Raw genomic sequence first — 14,732 nt, 5'->3', positions numbered from 1 at the left:
GAAGTGTGAATTTTAAAGCCCTAAATTATATTCTGTGGGGAGCATTTTGATATATAAGCTATTTGTTTGGTTCTATTTCTGTGTTAAGGTGTTACACCTGTCAATGACACAACTGAAAGTGAAACTCAACCTGGCTTAAATGAAAGATAATTTGTACAGCTTTAAATGTGGCAACTTGGGGAGGGACTCACAGTTTGAAATTAAATATGTAGTCATATTATCGCTCATGTTTTTTTAAAATTATCCCAATATTTTGAAAGATGCTTACATTGAAAATATTCTAAAAGACATATTGCTATAAAATAATATATTAAATGTTAGAAGCCCAATAGGTAGACTTAGGTAGCAGTGCAATTTAGTCTATACGGTGTAACCCAAACCAGCTTACTAATGGCATTAATTCAATATACTGTTGTACGTCAGGAGATTTTCAAGAAAATTAGAAAAACCAACTCAAGAATACAGTTGGTTAATATATTTTGGGCAGTATTTTCACTGTAAATTTTCTTTGTAAAAAATACTTTGCTGGTGAATACAAAACAGCTTTCCAATTTAACTGTTCTCAGAAATAACAGTCTTGGGATTCAAACAGTAAGAAATATATTAATAAAAATCAGCTGCACAAATTGTGTGTTAAAAGGTAGATTAAAAATGGCCTACATGTGTTTATAAATTCTCAAAAGATATTCAGCTCCTACTGAGAGAGAATAAAAATGTTAACAGTCTATGGATTGCCAGAAAACTCAAAACATTGTCAACAACTAAGCCCACAAAATGGTTAGATTGTATCCACATTGCTTCCCTTATAGTGGTGATGGTCTTTTGTGCCACTAGAGGTAGGTAATCTTATTCTCAAACATAATTTTGTGGTCATATTCAACCATGTTTCTTTTTTGTATGTTTTTGCCCCCCCCTCCCCCGAGGAAAGCTTGTATCATTTCAGTGACCGAGACTATATATATGCTTCTTTGTTTGAAGAGTTGCTCTGCTGAGCTTGTTCAGGTCCATTTTCAGGATGAGTAATGTCTTCACTTGGTTGAATCATTACCTGGATTCGCTAAAGTAAAAAAAAAAGAGAGAGGGAGACAGAATACAATAATTTCACTGTTCTTAGTTTGATTGGTTTCCTTATATAGAACTTATACTCTTGTTTTTTAGTTGTGCTTCTCAAAGGGTGCAATTCTGAGGAGGGAAGAAAGGGGCCACATTTCCTCAACAACTTTCTAACATATGACATCATCATAACTTCATGGACGGTAAGTTTATAGAGCAGTAAATAGATAACTGGCAGTAAATCCTGCCTAATCAAAATGTTTGTCCTAACTATAGTTAGAGGATGCACATGTAACAGATGAGATTCTGTCCAAAGTTTTGAGTTCAGATGTTGGTGAAGCTTGCTGGGCTAAGATTTAGATACAAGCTTGTATGTGTGTGTGTATACACACGCAAATGCTTGCTTCAAAGAGCAGCTACACACGGAGAGACCTGAGGCAGAGAAGAATTCCGATCTCTATAGTAATAATCCTAATTTCTATGTGAATTCTAAGGCTCAATTTGTCTTCATTGGCATTAGGAAATAATCCTGTATAATGAAGTTCCACATCTTTGTCCATCTGACCGCCTCCTGCTTCAAACTGATTTGCTAGTATGGCCAGGAAAGGTACTCTCTGAAAGCTGAGAGATAACATTTGGGAAAATCCATTAAATGTCCCTTCTCAGAAATAATAAGACTAAAAAGTCTCCTCCTCTGACTAACAAGTGTAAAAAGTCTCATTTTCTTATATCATTCTGCTTACCTGCTGAGATCTAATGGAAGACATGTTCTGCCACCCAACCCTAAGAGTATCAGGCGACGGGATGTTTTTGCAACCTGGGTGGCAGAAGGGGTGGCCACCTGACAAGCTGTATCAGAGTGCATGTTCATTAGGAGGTGGGGCCGGCTGCTCCCTCCCTAGCTCACAGTGTGATTTGTTTGGTTGCTCTGAGCTGAGTAGGAATCTTTTTCTATCCACTGATTGGCAATGGTGGATTGGTTTTTTCACCTATTCCGTTCTGTGTGGCAGGTATGTGATGCTTTTAGTTGTCCCGCTGTGCTTAAATAGGTTAATTTGGTCGCTCGGGCAGTTTTATGCAGGAAGGAGAAAATTTCTGTTTGGTAGGTACCTTAGGTACTGTTCAGGGTGATGGGTAGGATGAGAGGCTTACTGTTCAGGGCTATGGGACCAGGGAAAGGACAAAGACCACCTTTGGGGCCAACCTGTCTCATTCAACTGGAGCTATGGAGCCCCAGGGGATGGTGATGCCTCCCTATTCATCCTCTGGGTGAGACTTTCAGAAAAGGGTAGGCGATACAACCGTATCCTATTTCAGGCAGGCAGAGGTTGTCATCCTATTGGCTGCAGGCTCTGCCTGAGATCCCCATAGTTATTTTCTTGCATTAATAGTTTTCCTCTGCAGGTGTCTCCACCCCCCCTAAAAAATAATAATGAAGTAGCCCATAGTTCAACCCAGGCTTTATTGTCTGACTCCTTATTCAGCCCTTGGGCCACAAAAGCCCTTCTCCGTATCCTGACATGGGAAGATGCTAGGTTAGCTGGAATGCATAACAGCCCCTTTTCTGTATATAGTAAGTTTATTGTTGTTGTTACCACAGGTCAAAGCATACACAAGAACATTAATACCTCATAGATCCAGTAGAATTTAAAAGCATTAAAACATCATACATCCAAAATTAATAAAATAAAAGTAAAATAAAAGTAAAACTGTGAATTCAAAGTTCACAGTTCATGGCTCAGATTCTAGGGCAAGTCCTAAAACTACAATTTAGCCAGGTATCTGGTAGGATTTGCAAATACAGATCTCTTTGTGATTTGAAAAAATAAAAGGGTAAAAATGGTGAGCAGAGGGGAGCAGAGCCCTCATGTCATTTAAAAGATTTATATGCCATTTTTCAACCAAAGTTCTCAGGCGATTCACAGGTCATAGAAAGATAAAATAATATATCTAACCATTGCAACTGTTTTGGACAAAGCATAAGAAAAGACTGACCCAGAGACAATTTACTGTAGCTAAGAGGTATATTTTAATATTCTAACCAAGCATGTAACAGCAGTTTGTGATTTCTAAAACTGGAAGCTTCCCAAGTATAGCGACACATTGTTTACCTGTTTTAGGGAGCCTTTTAATGTAAGGAACATGTATGCCATGTAGCCTGGAATCAGCACCATAGATGACAGAGCCATAAACCAACCAACACCTTGGCCCCACTTGGGGAACACATAATCGCCTAAAGTGAGAGGAGTCATTTGCACAGCACTGAAGATAAATACACCCTGGAAAGAATATTTTAAAAGTTAGTTAGCAGTGGTTGTTTGTTGTTCTTGCTGATAGTTCTTGCTAGGACATGAAAGTGAAGAGGCATTTTACTTTTTAATTCCAGACATCCATCTGTTTACCTATCCAGTTTCTATTGGTATGCAGATGTGTACTTGTGCTTATAGAGAGCTACTATGGGAATTGCCATAAGAGAAGATGTCCTCTCGCTGAACTATGTATGGAGGGGCTGCATTGCTGACCTGGCTTCCCATTCGGTGCTGATTACTGAGAGGAAGAGGGGAAGGGAGTCAGGCTCCCTGCTATCTTGCCTCTTCCTCTTCTGGTAACTGGCAATGATGGGGGGGATTGCAATGGGAAGCCAGGTCAGCCATGCAGTGTGCCTGTGCCACCCTACCAGCCACTACAGCTTTTCTACCCTACAAAAATTCCACACATGCACACACCCCAAATACTCAGGAAGGGCTATCACTCAGCTCCAGAGCTGAGCCTTTTAGTGCTAAGAAGCACCACAGGAAAGATTTTAGGAAAATGAGAAAGGGATAAAGATGGCCTTTTTTCTTTCCCTCTTCCAGCAACCTTCCACCGTGCAAGTTTCAAACAGTGCCTACAAGACTCCTGTTCCAGGAAGCCAGGAGCCCTAGAAGGAGCATTCCTGTTAGAAGCTGGTTAGAAGACATTCTACAGCAATTTCAGTTATTTTATTCTGTCCTTTCAGCCAAACAGCTCAGAGTTGCACACATATGTCTCTCCTCATTTTACCCTCACAACAATCCTGTGAGGTAGCTTAGCCTGACAGACAGAGACTGGTCAAAGATCATCCAGTTTTTCCTTCCAATACCAAACTTAGTGATCCCTTGCCCAGCAGCTGAGCAGTGAAATAGGGCAATGACAGGCAAAGTATTTATTTACTAATGGATTAAAAATACATTCTGCCTCAATATGAGACACTCAAGACAGGTCACAACCAATACAAAACAATACAAAATATAAAATAATAAATTATTAAAAAACAAACTACAATTCACATCCTAGAAGCTAAAAGTAACAGATAGAATCAATAATCTCAGGCACCCAAAAAGCATCATAAAGCCCCCCCAAAAGAGAGCCAGGAATGAATATAGCAATTTCTGTATCCCCAGGAGATACAGTATATTAGGTTGCAAATTTTAAAATAAAGGGGGGGAAACCAAGAGAATGATTGCTGCCTTCCAGGAGGCATGGAATGTAGACAATGTCATGGGAGTGGAAACAGGGTCAGAGAGAATTAGCCTGATTGAGTCCCTATCAGTTTAAAGATTAAGGCCCTGCAACGTGTACTGTGATTCATGCAGCCCCAAACCTAATTCTTTCCCCCACTTCCCAAATTCATGGTGCTAGAACAAGGGCTGCCAACCTTTTGGACCAGAGGGCAGGTTTCAAATTTTGAGAGAGTGCTAGGGGTACCGGTTACAAAATGGCTGCCATAAGGGTGTGACATAACACAAAATTAGATAGTACTCATGGTGAAGCTTTTCCCATAACTGTATCATCATGCCAGACAAGGCTTGACATGTTGAATTTCTGCTTGCCTTAGAGCTGTTAAAGTCACAAGAACCCTGTTTTACCCCAATGCCAACCCTAAACCAAAGCCTAGGCTGCCATCCTATACCCACCTATCTGGAAGTAAGCCCCATTAAACAAACAAGACTTAGTTCTGAGTAATCATGTATACCATTGTACTGTAAGGTAGTGAATTCTTAATAAGACTCTGGTCTTTAGTTCCTGCAAAGCATGGAACATGCCTACGCCTCTTTGCAAAGTTTTCACATTTGCCTTTTGGGGGGAAGGGGATTCTTTACCATTCACCTATAGTATTATGTAGTACTATAGGCACTACATGATCTCAGGCAAACCCTCACAGGATTCATTCTAGTTGCTAGGAAAAAAGGAAGAACAAACTATGAAGATTCCAAAGACTAGAAAAAAGTGCACTACATGGAGGGGAAAATGGCAGCTCTTTGGGGCCCCAGGAATTCTGAGTGCCTGGTGGCCAAACAGCTCACTTACCAATCACAGCTCTGACTTCACTCCTTGGCTAATAATCCTGACAGGCAGGAGCATACTCCCACATTCTACTCCATAACTTACTTTCTCGGAGGGCTGGAGACTTTTAAAAAAAATCAAAACTCTGATTCTGGACTACCTGCTGGGAGTGCCACTGAAGGCCTCTGCAGGTGCCACCCCATCTTCAGGCAACAGGTTAGTGACCCTTGTGCTATACGTTTTTAAGAGCTCTGACTACCTTGAAGCTAAAACAGTCCTGGTGGTGGGATTAATGGGATTAATTAAGATTGAATTAACAGTGCTTTCTCTAATGTTATTTTTCACTCCTCCAAGAATAATTTAAGTTGTGAAAATGCAGAGCCCTTAATAGCTTGAAGTCCCATGGAAGAAATGAAATTAGGGTTTGAAAATTTACACTGTGAGACACACATCCCTGATCCCAGTTTTTGACCCAGTGTCTCCCAGACCAGAGCTGGGTGCAAATGGCTTCTCAAAATACTTCACCCTATTTATAGGCAGAGAAATTGGGGTGGAGGTGGGGTTCTCCACATCTTTCTTTCTTTCTTTCTTTTCTGCTGCAGCAAGTGGCAACAGCCACAAATCTGTTAGCAGGTGGGTCACAATTTTGCATCCTCTTCAGTGCCCTAGAGTAGACATAGCACAATTCTGTGTGTGTGTGTGTGGGGAGAGAGAGTCCATACTAAAGATGGTGGGAAATGTTCATTGGAAATTCTGCAAAATGTCTTCTGACAAATTTTAGCTCATCTCTATCCCAGGCACTGTGGTGTGGGAGATGTAAATATTCCTCTATTTTCCATCACTGAACCATCAAAGTTCAGGACTAGATGAGAAGCATCTTTCTCTCCTAACTCCAAACCTCAGCAGTCAAGCCCCCACACCTAGGACAAAGGCACTAGAGCTCTAGAATGCTGGTTCAGATGAGTAGGAAGGTAATCCAGAGCTCATCAGTCTCATAGTATTGTGATATGGTGGGGGGGCATATCCCATTAATTTATTCCTCCACCCCTGAAATTCCTCACAGGCCCTCAACCTGCTGCATTTGTGCACTGCAAAATTTGGCTCATAGACTTTAATTACATGTTAAAGCATTTGATAATAATAAAAAAGATCACTAAAATTTGCTGTCTAACTTAACTAGAAAAGTAGCCCTAAAAAGTCTGGCATGCATTTCTACATGCAAAAGAAAATATTTTGGACCTTATATGTTAAAAGTGTTGAAATGATAGTTGCACAGATCTTAAATTCCCCCTAGTTTCTTGTTATTTTGTACATTTTGTTTTGTATGTGCAGAATAAAGCAAACAATTGCTTTGAGGTTTGAATCTGCTTTACATGTTTTTCTCTTTGCTTCTCAATATCATAAAATGTTTTTTTCTGTGCATTTGCATCATGGCCATTATTCTTGCCTGTTGCCAGCAACAGTCCAAAGCTATATTTGCTAACCGAATCAGCAAAGAAAGACAAAAAGGAGAAAGCTTCTGGAAAGAAGAAAACCTAAAATGGCACCTTTTATATTGGATTATCATAACCTGTGCACTAAAAATAAACACTGAATTCTCTAGAATATTGTGTCTCAGGACAAATGGGCAGTTGTTATGCTTCTTCCTTTCACACCGTTAGAAGATTAGCATTTCATTTAAAGTTATTTTAATTACAATTATTTTAATTAATATTAATCCCAGAAGGAATAGTTAGACCAAAGTATTTAGAAAATAAAAACACAGGAAAAGGTGTACTTTAAACAAAAATTAACCTTGTGAATATTTTGCTTGCATTAGAAGTTCTGTAAATCATTGTTCATTATAGGAAAGCACAAGTTTGTGTGTGATCAAACAGCCAAATGTAGAGATATGAAGGACTGGGGGGGGGAGTCTGAAAAATTAGGGAAAAATGTGTGTGTGTGTGAAAAATATTTGGAAAAAACTGGGTTTGTTTCCTTCAATGTTTACATTTTTCCCCAGCCCTTCATATCTCTAGCCAAGTGTAGTTGCAGTTGCTTAGAGGGTTTCCAGATTTCCATTATATTATGCATTCATGATGATTTAACTTAATTTAATTCTTTAGACCTTTTTATATAAAATAATTATTCGCTTTTATCACAGGATAATTTTAAGTAGATAGCAAACATTGATAATCCAGGGACTGAGGGGTGATTCCATATTATTCTGGGAAGCATCTCGCTTTGGGCTAGATCCAGCAAAGTATTTCCATTAGTGCAAGGAATTTTGCTTACACAATGTGACTTTCTCTCCCCCTCCTCACATCCTGTGCATCCCCAAACTGTTTGGGGGATTCTCTCAATCTTCTCGAATATATTTGGGTGGTGCAGGAGCACACAGTGAGAAGAGAGGGAAAGTCTCATTGTGCAGGTGGAGATCCTTGTACTAACAGGACAACTTTGTTGGATACAACACTTTATTTTGAGTTTGAATGTTCTCTGACTTACACCAGAGAAAAATGGCAGAAAGCAGAACTCTTATTTTTTTTAAAGCCTGCATTCATTATATCTTACTCGGTAAGGCCATTTAATATCTTTCGCTTTATAAGATAAATATTTTGTTTCTTACTGCCACAACGATTGGAGTGAAGAAAGACCAGCAGAGTTTCCACCAGATACAGGGTCTGTATCCAACCATCTCCTGGATATTGTCATAAAATCGGTTTACACCTAGATAGATAGATAGATAGATAGATAGATAGATAGATAGATAGATAGATAGATAGATAGATAGATAGATAGATAGATAGATAGATAGATAGATAGATGAAATACAGTGTCAGTTGGTTGAATGCAACACTTAATAACTATGAGAGAGAAATTGTATGTGTGTGTTGTGGTTTTTAAATATATCATAAAGGCTCGTTAGAAAAGCTCCCAAAACTCTTATTAACAACACAGTGCTGTTAATAATTCTATAGTGCTAGTGGGTCAAATTAAAAGGATGAGATAGTCCTCTCTCTCTGTCTCTCTGTCTCTCTCTCTCACACACACAGAGCAATACCATTCCCCACACATTTAGTGGTAGGAGATGCTGCCACTGATGGTTTAACTAGAAATAAGAATAATATCTCTCCCACTTCAACAGTTGGGATGGCTCAAAATTGCCTTTCAAACTCTGGGTATGGCATTAATTTGTTATTGTTAAGAAAAGCATGACAATTACAGAAGATAGCAATTTCAGCAATTTGAAATAAACCTAATAGTTACTTATTTTTATCTGGTGACACCGTTACATACTTTGTACATTTTTATGGCTTATTTTCATAAATTTCAAGATACTAAACCGTCACATACCATAGCACCACGATATGGAGATACACTCAAAGAACACAAGAAATAAGAGACTCATTCCACTCGCAGAGTAATAGTCGAAAAGCTTGAACACATATAGTCCCCCCTGCAATGTATAAAAGTAATTCAGTGCATAACACATACTTCTGAGATTTCCTTCCCTATTTTGTTTAAGATTGACATTAACTTTACTTTTCCATTTCATTTATGTTTGTATATTTGGAAAGATTCTGAAGGTTTGTGAGCATTCATTGATCACCTACCCTGGGTACATGTGACCTCTGAACCATATAACTGCAAATGGCTAGTGAATTACCCAATTGTATATCACTATAAATACCTATGGTGTGTAATGTTGCAGAAGACACTGAACAACCCCTTGTCCCTACTACAGCTGTCCCTGCACCCCTGTTTATTCCTTTTAATCTAAGCAAACACACAATGAATAGGGAAGAAATAATAAATGTGTAGATGTTGTGAACCTGAACAAAGAAAATACCATAAATATATACACATTTTGTGTATTGGTTTTAAATGTTGCCATAGCTTTCAGCTTTTGCAGTAAAGCATGACTAACTGATTGACATTCCATGCTGTGTAAAATATTGTTCCTGAGCGCAGCAACTTCATTGGCTAATACTGAAGATAACCAACACTTTATGTTTTTTTTTTCTATTTAAGGATATGAGAGAGTTAGCAAAACAAGATGGAATCTTCAGTGGTTGTAAATCAATTTAAGCTGAAACAAGCTTTAAGTTTTAAGAGGGGCATTAAGCCTCGCACCACCCCTGCAAATATAGGTATTATGCTCATATACATTATGCTAATCTCAAATCCTTTAGACGATATTGACATTTGAAGGTTTAGGAAAAGTTGAAATCTCTCCTGTCTGCCCATCCTCTTAAATTCATAGGCATACCAGAAAGGACTCTGATTTCTTAATTCTGTTGAGTAGAAAATCCAACCATAACAAATTAGAGATATGTAGTTCCCAATATGTGACTTACCTGAGTAATATTGGACAGTCCTATCAGATAGGAAACGATACACACAACGGCAATGAAAATTTCTCTTCGACTTCGTAACAACCTTGGAAATTCATCCACCAGAGCTGTTATGAATCCTTCAACAGTACAGAACTGAAAGTGGAATTACACACAAACCAAACCAGCAACATTAGATTGCTTTAAATCTCTAGCTTTATCTTAACTTCCCCCAATTTCTTTTCTCAAAATTCTTTTATTGTGGTGCAGACTAATAGGTCCATGTCCAGCTGGAATAGTTGCCTAGTTCTCATATATTTTGATAGGACTAATGTTCAGTTATTTCATGAGTAATGGTGCAATGTCTGCATTTTGATCCTGCAGTCATGTTAAAACACAGGTGGGTTATTTATGGGACATCTTTTCTGAATATATCAGTATATGCCAGAAATAAAAAATGGGAAAGACATGACCATTTCACCTTGTAGAATTGGGACAGGTCTCTGGACTAACTATAATTAAGCTAACTTGTTCCTGCTGAAAATCTAGACCTCAGTTTAGAAACAAAATACTCAGCCTGACTTAGAACCCCTTGTGCACTTCGATGCACTCACAGAACCCCTGTGCATACTTAAGCTCATACTTAAGTTCCTTTTTAAGGACAGAATAAGTATTTTGTTCAACTTGAAAATACAACTGAAAGCTGCCTCTTTGTGGTGAGTAATAGCTGCCCTGTTGAAAGAACAAAGCATCTGGCATTCTGCCATCACGTTATGAGTATTTACATGCCTGACACGCATTTCTGACAGCCACTCAGAAGAGAATGAAGACATAATAGTAAGTGATTCAATATGTTATAGCTGGGCTATGGAGAATATATCACAAGGACCATTTAAGTAGTATCTGCGTGGTGACAGTAGAGTGGAAATATTTCATAAACTACAGATGAAGCAGTTGAAGAAGGTACAAAAAGGAGCCTGAAACCCTTAGACACAAATCTAGTTTAAAAAAAAACACACAGGCTGCTTTTCTCAAATTTCAGTAGCCTAAAACCCCACTTAGTTAAGGATATATTTGATTAAATATATTCATATATTTGATATTAAATTCACAGCAGTTTCTTCAAAATGAATTATTAATGTTGCTTTTCTTGAGAGCCAGTGTGGTGTAGTGGTTAAGGTGTTGGGGAGACCAGGGTTCGAATCCCCACATAGCCATAAAGGTCACTGGGTGACTTTGGGCCAGTCACTGCCTCTCAGCCTCGTGAAAACCCTATTCATAGGGTCGCCATAAGTCGGAATTGACTTGAAGGCAGTACATTCACATTTTTTTCTTTAATAAAAGAACTTTAGGCTTCATGAAAGAATGAACGAAAGAGTCCTAAGTTTATTTTTATCCTATTATAAAACAGCTATTGCAATTGCTCATATACTGTGTATGCACTTTCACGAAAAACTAAAGTAAGGTGGGCCATATTTCTTGGCATTGATTATTTTGTATGTGGGTATCTGCATTCTACTCTGTTTTTTTTTTGATGAGTAAAGGGGATTTAAAACAATTCCATATTTTATCTTCTCATTGCCCTAGAAATGTAGGTTAGATCTATGACTTGTTCCAGACCACCCAATGAATTTCATGGCTGAACTGTTTGTTACAGTATATGAAGTTGAGCCTTCCATACTCAAAATGCAACAACTCTAGCTTTATTGGTACAATGCTAATTGAAGTTTTCAAACATAGTGGTGTATAAATAAGAAGGCAACCTTTAACAAGAACAAACAAGAATATGACCTTTAAGACATAATACTGTGGAAATTCTTGTTTGTCAGGCACTACATCATAGGGCACAGAGGCTCCACTTTGTGATGGAAGTAATGTGGCATCACTGGTGCTGGCATATGGGTATCCTGATAACGTGCTGGCACCCCCACAAAAAGCTTCTCCCAAGGTGCACTGGAGAAGTGGAATACTTGGTTGTGGGGCCAAAGACAGTAGCTGAGCTGCCATTAGTAAAGAAGCTGCCACTGTTGATGGCAAGAACAGCCTCATTCGAGGGAACTTCCATATAATGTGCCCAGTACCTGAACTACTAATAGGGAGGATTCTGTAGATCAATGGAACTGATGTTGATGATGTGGTGAGTACGTTCCCTTCTTGCATAGGACACTGGGGAACAGAACCCAGGGCACTCAAGGGATGTAGCCAAAGCGGGAATGTGTCCTCTGAGGAAACAATAAATGGGGGACATGGGGGTCAAACCTTCACAATGTTTGGCAAGATCAGTATCCTGATGGTAGTTAGAGTGAAGAAAGGTATGCTACTACCCAGGCATTATCTCATGAGATAGGATAATAGCTTGCTGCCCATTTCAAGAAAATATACATAATTATTTTGCGCTCAAAACTGTCTTGAAAATTATTTATACACCAAAAAAACTCACAAATTAACAAAAAATAGCATTAAAGATATTAAAGGAAGATGCCTCACAAGACATTTTTTATGTGTAATTTAGCATGCTTGTGCCAATTCTACTTTGGCACAATGAAACAGCAGTGTTAAGGGTGATCATTGGTTCAGGAGAGGAGAACCTTTAATCCTGTTCTCAATGTGACTAAGAAAAATAACAGCAAATGTTGCTGCTTTCATGAACCAAAAGCACTTATAGGAACCAAGACAAGAGGAAGGTTCACTTTATTGGATACCATATTATAACCAATGATGGAGATGTACATTTTAAAGGAAATTAAATTTATGTGTACCACAATGCACAGCCCTATTGGTATTGCAATTCTACCATTGCTAAGGACCCAAGAGTATAGTGTGGCCTCCTCATTTAACTTCTTCGTACAAAGAGGAACTTCATGTCCTGTCCTTTGTCCTCTTCCTGCACTACAATAAACACCTGACGTGACTTACTGATTTGGGTGCAGCTGAATATTAAGTCTACTTTTTCTGGCATGAACAGGTTTCATTCTGTTGGACATACTTTCTTCCTCAAGCAGATTTCTTTAAAAAAAAAAAGCTCTAGAATATATAATATTTGCATATTCATTGGTAGAAATATTGTTTATACTTTTCAGTTTCCTCCCTTTATCTCTCATTTTGGCCTCTTGAGTGAAATTAACCTTCCTAGAATTGAACAGGTTAGTCTTACTTAGGATTGCTGCTTTCAGAACAGAACCCTGTGCCCGTGAATTATGGGAGAAATTTCACAGATACATCTTTCACTCCTAAAACACTATTTCAGTTGTATATTACGTCTGATAACATGTCCAACTCAGACTCTGTCCTCTCTGGAAATCAGAGGTTCTAGCTTGTCTAGGTGCAAATATTATTTTAATATGCTTGCTGTCTTTTCTCCTCCAGTCTATTAAATATGAAGAGGAGTATTTGTAATTCCAATGCCAGTAAAAACCATTTCACCTCCCATTTGCCACTAAAACAACTCTAAAACAACACTAAAAGAAAATACTTGTTAATTACTGAAGTTGCTGTTTTAACTATGGTTATTAGTTACCTTATTGGCTGTTTTTTCTATATTGTTTTATTGTCTGTAGAAATACCCTAGAATCACTAAGAAATTTTAATAAATAAATGGTTACCCACTGTAGATTTTTCACTGTGCCTAGAGCTAATGGTCCAGTTCTGGCATAGGCCTCATTCTGACATAGTGCTAAACTTTAGTGAAGTGTTATGTGAACGAGCCTTGGACTTGTGCACTCCCTTCCCTTTTCTTCCTGTGAAGCCACTACAAGGAGAAGATGAGAAGCTTTTACTTCCATTTTTAACCAACCATAGTTTAGTATTATGTTTGAATTCCACCACACTGGTTAGTCTTAAGTATGGTTTAAGGAAACAAGTCAACTTCAAACTGTGGTTTATGAAGATGCCTTGTATCAATTAATCAATAATAGCATTTTTAAAATAAGAATCCAATACTGCATCTTTGTTACCTGACTGTCAATTCCAAGCATAAGCAGCATGGAGAAGAACAGTACTGCCCACAAAGGTGAGACAGGAAGTTGTGTTACTGCTTCTGGATAGGCTAAAAATGCTAGCCCAGGACCTGGCAATGAAACAAAATATACACATTGTTAATTTTACGAATCATTCAAAATACAGTGGCCTATTTTGTATTATAAATATACTGAATCTTTACTATACATTTAATATCTTATATCATAGTATAACAACATTAAAGATGAAAAACTGTGAAAGATGTGAAATGGAGCTTAGAAAGAGCAGAGATAAATGTGTTCAGACCAAATATTATAACCAAGTATGAATGAATCCTAATCACATATGACAAATATATTAAGTCAACTTTATTATGTGCACATAAATGTCAATATTATAATTATGCTTTTGTACAATTATTGTAAATTTTGTACAATACAGTTACAATATTTTCTTTTTTCTATGCTATAGCAACATTATGAAGTTGTCTCATGTAAACATAAGAAGTTGCTAAATATCAAGTCAGACCACTGGTCCACCTAAACCAGTACTGCAAGGGTGGGGAACTTTTCCCTAAATTCCCTTGTGGCAGGGCCAGAGACAAAAGTGGGCAGAACAATGGATACCACTCTTAGTTGCCAGCCACGCAGAAGTTTTCTACATACATCTCCCCATCCTCCATTTCAGCAAGGAAGAGGCATTATTACAGTTCAAGAACACACGCCAGCCAGGCAAAACCACTTGATAAGAACATGGAGCAGGGCTAGTGAGGGGTGTGGCCTGAGGAGGGACTTCACCATAGAGTCTCATGGATCTGATAGTGCACTGTTTTTCAATTTTGTTGTTGTACTACAACTCCCATCAACCCCAGCCAGCTTAGCCAATGGCAAGGATGTTGGGAGTTGTAGTCCAACAACATCTGGGGACCCAAGGTTGAAGAACAGTGTGATAGAGAGTCTTGGAGGGCCACATTTGGCCTGGGACTGAGGTTGCTCACTCCTGCGGTATTCTCTGCACTGATTAGTGGTAGCTGTCCAAGGGGATCTTTCTATGGACAAAGTAGTTTATTTTGGAAGACAATCTTACTCGGTTACGAGTGAT

The 14,732-nt window shown here is 38.4% G+C and overlaps 1 protein-coding gene across 1 annotated transcript in view; it reads right to left on the bottom strand.

The window, feature by feature from the left end:
• Positions 1-952: 952 nt before the first annotated feature.
• Positions 953-14,732, bottom strand: part of SLC6A1 (solute carrier family 6 member 1) — a 30,509-nt gene continuing 16,729 nt past the window's right edge. The window contains exons 9-14 of the mRNA XM_061621992.1: positions 13,628-13,740; positions 9,699-9,830; positions 8,695-8,797; positions 7,967-8,067; positions 3,165-3,332; positions 953-1,057 (exon numbers count right to left, since the gene is read on the bottom strand). Of these exons, the coding sequence (XP_061477976.1) occupies positions 953-1,057; positions 3,165-3,332; positions 7,967-8,067; positions 8,695-8,797; positions 9,699-9,830; positions 13,628-13,740 (722 nt within the window). The remainder of the gene's footprint in view (positions 1,058-3,164; positions 3,333-7,966; positions 8,068-8,694; positions 8,798-9,698; positions 9,831-13,627; positions 13,741-14,732) is intronic.

Source organism: Rhineura floridana, chromosome 3, assembly GCF_030035675.1.
Source record: "Rhineura floridana isolate rRhiFlo1 chromosome 3, rRhiFlo1.hap2, whole genome shotgun sequence".
NCBI lineage: Eukaryota > Metazoa > Chordata > Lepidosauria > Squamata > Rhineuridae > Rhineura > Rhineura floridana.
This window is presented reverse-complemented; position numbering and strand designations above follow the sequence as displayed.